Raw genomic sequence first — 6000 nt, forward strand, 5'->3', positions numbered from 1 at the left:
ATGTCAGATAGCATCACACTGGATCACTTTGGTCACTTTCCTCGTAATATTGGATTGCCAAGTGAATGGTTATGATGTAAAAACCAGCTAGCATTGGACAATAATGTTTTCTACATACTAGTCAAGGTCTTTATTACAGTTACAGTACAGAATCAGTTTTATTGCCAGGTAGTTTTTACACATACTACTTACACACTAGTCTGAGTGAAAATAGACATTCAGAACTATGAGAAAACCTAATTCAAAAACAGCTCATTTTGCTGTTTAGACCATTTATAAAGATGGGTCCAAATGGAGTTTCAACGCATCACTGTATGCATCACAATGCACGCTCACCATAAGTAAGTAGGGCCTCATGACATCATCAGGCCCTGTTTTAACCAGGCCATGCCAAGCCTGGCTTATGTGTGTTGGCTGGCTTGTTTCTGTGCGGGACTGGTGGGACGGTAATGTCTGATAAATAAAGATGGGTCTTGTCACCTGGACACATCAGTTCCAATGCTTCCAATGCTAATCCAGCACAATGAGAGCGGGATAGCCAGTAAGCTCATGGGCTCACAACAACTAGCAGCAGCTTCCATAACATTAATGGTAGCGGTCAGCGGCTAAAGCAGTTACACTGATGATTCCTGTAATGTTAGCTATTTTGCTGCAATGGGTTCAACTTTTGTTTCTGGATAAAGGTCATGACTTGCTGTTTTGCACTTCCCTTTAGGTGGTGAATAAGTAGACCCAGGACACAGTGGGTTATTTGGACATCTACTAGGATCTTGATATTATATTGATATGAAGATATGAAAGTAAAGTACTTGCCCTTAGAAGTAAATTGTAATTAAAATGGTTCTTAGCTAAGTAACCTAAGTGTAGGCAGACTTGAAAGGTCAATTGTAATAATATCATGAATGAACAATTTTAAACATAGTACTCAACAGAATAGGTAATACGAAGTCTTGATTTAAACTTTTCCTAAATGCTTTATTAAACATACAGACATGCACATTAAAAGTAGCCATACATTGTTATTTTGCATGTGCTCTCAGGACATGTTGTGGTTGTGACCATCTTTGTAAAGAAGAGAGGCATGTAATGCACATGTATACAGTAGTACAGAGTCAGTTGTCTATTGTATAGAAGGTGTTCAATTGCGCAAGTGTTGTCAGGTGTTGATTCGAGTGTACAGTGGTGCATAGTCAGTTGTCTATTGTTATAATTAGAGTGAGGGCCTATGTATAGTACAACCAGAGTACGATAAACAACTGACTCTGCGCCACTGTACACTCGAACCAACACCTGACAACACTTGAGCAATTGAACACCTCGTCTATAAAATAGACAACTGACTCTGCACTACTGTACAGTATACTTGACATGTTATGTAATTGCACTGCCTGTATCATGGACACAGTCACAGCCATCCATGATCAGATACTGCTGTCTGGCCATGTCCTGTCCGGGTGGGGCTTGCACCTGAAGACCATCTTTGGGGGGGCTGGACATCAGCTTTGCACAGCAGCCGACACCTGACTGGTGTTGCATCACGGTGTTTTCTGGCCTCAACCACACCAGGCATCCCAGCATCAAAGCTGCAACAGAACAGAAGGGAGATTATTAAAATTATTATTAAAATAGTGCATTAAAATATTGGCCAAAAATAACATTTATATAAAGCCTTTTTTTGTGTCGCGTAGACATACAGTACATTTCATCTGCATAATAACATGATATGGTGGTGAATAAAAACAGTGGTCAGAGCAGATTCCTGGTGCCACAGCACAGGTGGTGTTGTAGTCCTGTCCCCAACTGAAAATATTGATCTAGTGATTAGTCAACCCATTGCTAAATGACAAACTACTAAGCTATCCCATAGGAATGAGCCTATAACCATACCAGCTGGGCAAGCTGACTTTGCTAGCTACCTAACCTAGCCCTAATGATATTGTCCTGCTCGATTGCTGTGCAACATATCAACTGACCAGTTGTTAAATGTATTTCACAACACTGGTTATTCTACTCACGAGACAGTCCCAGTCAGCTGACGTTGCTTGCTGTTTGAATAGTTTAGCTACGTACGTTGTGAGGCAAGTGTTGGTGACAAGGACTAGCTAGCTTGTAGTAGCTAACCTTAGCTAAAGCACTTTGAGCGAACGTGCACAGTAAACCAACTCCCAACTCCTCAGGCATTGAGTTAGGTAGCTAACACTAGCTAGCGAGTTAGCTAGCACTAGCTAACGAGCTTAGCGTGCAGCCAGGTTATGGGTTACTGTTTACTTCAGATATTACTCTACATTTCAACTAGCCCTTCTCAGTCCCGTTGTCGCATTCCGCTCGCTCATGCCAGACAACAGTCCTTTGCTGGTCCATTCACTTTGCCGTCAAAATAAATCGGTGTCGGCCTAGTTAGGAGAGGCGCTCATATAAGTGTCAGATAAACTTGAAACTTCACTTACCTAAGCAAACGGGTCTATTTTAACAAATGCTGGGTTTTGATTGATTGATGAGTCCAGTCCGGACCATGGATGTATTGGTCCATACGCTTAATAATGGCGATTTCGTCTGTCTTCCTCTGCTACTGTTTCAAGAATGCGCGCGCATACTTGTGCTGACTAGGCTGTAAAAGGGTCTATAATTAACAAATATGACCAACGCTCGTTACATAACTTCTACAACATCCAGTGACAAAATATGTCAGGTACCTTGGTATGTACACACCAAGGATTAAACTCACAACCCACTATCCACTCGGCCACTGCTGACCTGGGAATTCTGTGGAGTCTTTTTATTTTGATGTTCTGGGACCACTGCCTCTTGTGGTAGCAACATAGAACTGCAGGTCAACAATGCCAGCAGGGACTGAGGAAGGGAGGAAGGGAGTGACAAAAAGGATTCCCCCTTCTAGGTGTGTTGGCTGTAAATCGGGGATTTTTTTTTTTTTTTTTAAACAGTTTACAGGTCTAACTTCACAATCCAATACTACATAGCTCACACACTTTCCACATATTTTCAGCAATTACTTTCGAACACGTACAATGAGTTTAGAAACAAATCAGGGAATTCACTTGAATGAAGTCTTTGTGATTGAGTCTCCCAGACTCTCAGGCCTGCGTTCTTCTGGCCCTCTGTTTAGGGTCATGTGATGAGGGTTGTGTGACAGGAACACTGTCATTCTCTCAGCATTAATGGAGAGCGGTTCAGGAAACACATCGCCACACATTAGGGTGTGTGTGTGTGTGTTGATGTGTTTATCTGTCTGTGTGTGTGCATGTGTGTGTGTCGGTGTGTTGGTGTATGTGTATCTGTCTGTGTGTGCGTGCATGTGTGTTTGTCCATCCGTCTGTGTGTCGTGTGTTTCTGTCGGTGTTTGTGTGTGTCTGTCTCCCAGAACCGCACACACACACTCCCAGAACCACACACACACTCTCCCTGAACCCTCCCCAACACACACACAGTCTCCTAAACATCGCCTCCAGAACCCCACACATAAACTTCCCTGACTCATGCACTCACGTTCTCCTCTCTCTCTCTCTCTCTTTCTCTCTCTCTCTCTCTCTCTCTCTCTCTCTCTCTCTCTCTCTCTCTCTCTCTTACCCTCCCCAGTTAAGTTATTTGAGGTCATCGAGACGGAGAAGACACTGTATTTGATAATGGAGTACGCCAGCGGAGGTGAGTCACCATGAACTCACACTTTCACACAGCTCTTCACCCTCACAGCCTGGGTGGATGCACACACACACACACCGACACACACACACACAAATCTGACGTGTGTGTGTGTGTGTTTCAGTTGTTTGTTTGTTTGTTTGTTTGTTTGATTGATTGATTGCTTTTTCAATACTCCAAATACTGACTGTCTCTGGTCTCTCCTCCAGGGGAGATATTAGACTCCTGGTATGACTTTCTGGTCTCTCCTGTAGGGGAGGTCCTGGTAATGACTCTCTCTGGTCTCTCCTGTAGGGGAGGTCCTGGTAATGACTATCTGGTCTCTCCTGTAGGGGAGGTCCTGGTAATGGCTCTCTGGTCTCTCTCTGGTCTCTCCTGTAGGGGAGGTCCTGGTAATGACTCTCTGGTCTCTCTCTGGTCTCTCCTGTAGGGGAGGTCCTGGTAATGACTCTCTGGTCTCTCCTGTAGGGGAGGTCCTGGTTATGGCTCTCTGGTCTCTCCTGTAGGGGAGGTCCTGGTAATGACTCTCTCTGGTCTCTCCTGTAGGGGAGGTCCTGGTAATGACTCTCTGGTCTCTCTCTGGTCTCTCCTGTAGGGGAGGTCCTGGTAATGACTCTCTGGTCTCTCTCTGGTCTCTCCTGTAGGGGAGGTCCTGGTAATGACTCTCTGGTCTCTCCTGTAGGGGAGGTCCTGGTAATGGCTCTCTCTGGTCTCTCTCTGGTCTCTCCTGTAGGGGAGGTCTTTGACTACTTAGTTGCACATGGACGGATGAAGGAGAAGGAGGCACGGGCCAAATTCCGTCAGGTGAGTAAAGCATGCACGCACGCACGCACGCAAGCACGCACACACACACACACACACACACACACACACACAGATTCAGTTACTTCAGATTCAGCTACTTCACCTGCATGTATAAGCCCAGTAATAATAATCAGTGGTGATTCGGAGATAACTCTAACGTGCGAACGCTACTCAGGAATGTCAGGAATGCTACTGTAGTAGTCACGAGTCCAGTTACATCACCCTGGACACATTTTGGCAACCGGACAGTATTTAGCATGACAGTCTCTCTGTGCCTCTCTCTCTCACAAACACGCACGCACACACGCGCATACACACACACACGTAGGCTGACAGAGCCACCATTTTTCTTGCGCATCATCAGTGTCATCAGCCAATCCAGTCATTACTCTATGGAGAGAGATGGAGGGAGAGAAAGGGAGAGGGTAGGCGAGGGAAGAACAGAAGGACAGGGAGGGAGGGAGGAGAGGATAGGAAGGAGACAGTAGTTCAGAAGGAGGGAGGGAGGATAGGAAGAGAGAGGGAGAGTGGCTCAGAGGGAGAGAGAGAGTAGTTTAGGTGTGTCCTGCCGCCAGAGGCACTACAGTTGATGGACTCGCTGCTCAATATAAGGAGGGGGCTAACGACCTCCAAGGGAGTGTGTGCGTGCATGCGTGCGTGTGTGCGTGTGTGCGTGCGTGTCCACAGCTGGTGTGGATGCATTACCTAACATTAATGTGTGTGTGGGTGTATGACTCTGCAGATTGTGTTTCTTAACATTTTTATTTGTGCCTGTAGTGTGTGTGTGTGTGTCTGTCTCTGTCTCTGTCTCTGTCTCTGTCTCTGTCTGTAACATTCCAGTATATCCTGGTGCCTGAGAGTGTCATTGACATATCCATTAGTCAGCACTGGTACAGATCTCTGTCTGAATCACTAAGTAGAGATCAGGGACACAGAGCCACACTGCCCTCGTGTGGTGGCCGTTTGCCACTGCAGCCTCAATTACTTTCCCTTTCGAAAATGCTTACTTCCTTGAAGAAACTACTGATTTAACAGGAGTGTGAGAAGTGTTTCAGTACTCATTGTCTTTTGCACTCATTGTCTTTTGCTATCAATCTAACAAACTGACCACAGACACAATGCATCATACAGGACCACAGCCAGACTTAAAGATCAGTAATGGGAGAACAGTTTTTTGTGCCTTTTTTTCCCTCTGGAAAATAAGGAGTAGGATCAGTGTGTCCCCTCCCTTTCTCTCTGTGAAACACATCGTGTTGCCTTTGTGTATGAAATGCACTATAGAAATAAAGTTTGATTTGATTTAATATGGAATGAAAGTGTTTTACTTTTCTTTAACATTTTAATATTTTTAGTATTAATCGAGGAAGCTAGTCTGGTAAAAAAAACAACACAAAAAACAGTATTGTGACAGAGAGGGGCGGTTTCCCAAACATGGTCCAGAACTATCGCCTCAGAGCTAAGAAGCCTTTTTCAGTAGAGAGACTCACTATTGATTTGTTAAGTTCACCACTGGGCTCAGTCTGTACGGTAATGTGTCTC

General features: G+C 44.8%; 1 protein-coding gene across 1 annotated transcript in view; it reads left to right on the forward strand.

Moving 5' to 3' along the window:
* The window catches only part of mark1 (MAP/microtubule affinity-regulating kinase 1), a 58187-nt gene that overhangs the window by 28748 nt on the left and 23439 nt on the right, over nt 1–6000 (forward strand). The window contains exons 5-6 of the mRNA XM_084440478.1: nt 3595–3660; nt 4391–4461. Coding sequence (XP_084296604.1) covers nt 3595–3660; nt 4391–4461 — 137 coding nt within the window. The remainder of the gene's footprint in view (nt 1–3594; nt 3661–4390; nt 4462–6000) is intronic.

Source organism: Borostomias antarcticus (genome assembly GCF_949987555.1).
Source record: "Borostomias antarcticus genome assembly, chromosome: 7".
Taxonomy (NCBI): domain Eukaryota; kingdom Metazoa; phylum Chordata; class Actinopteri; order Stomiiformes; family Stomiidae; genus Borostomias; species Borostomias antarcticus.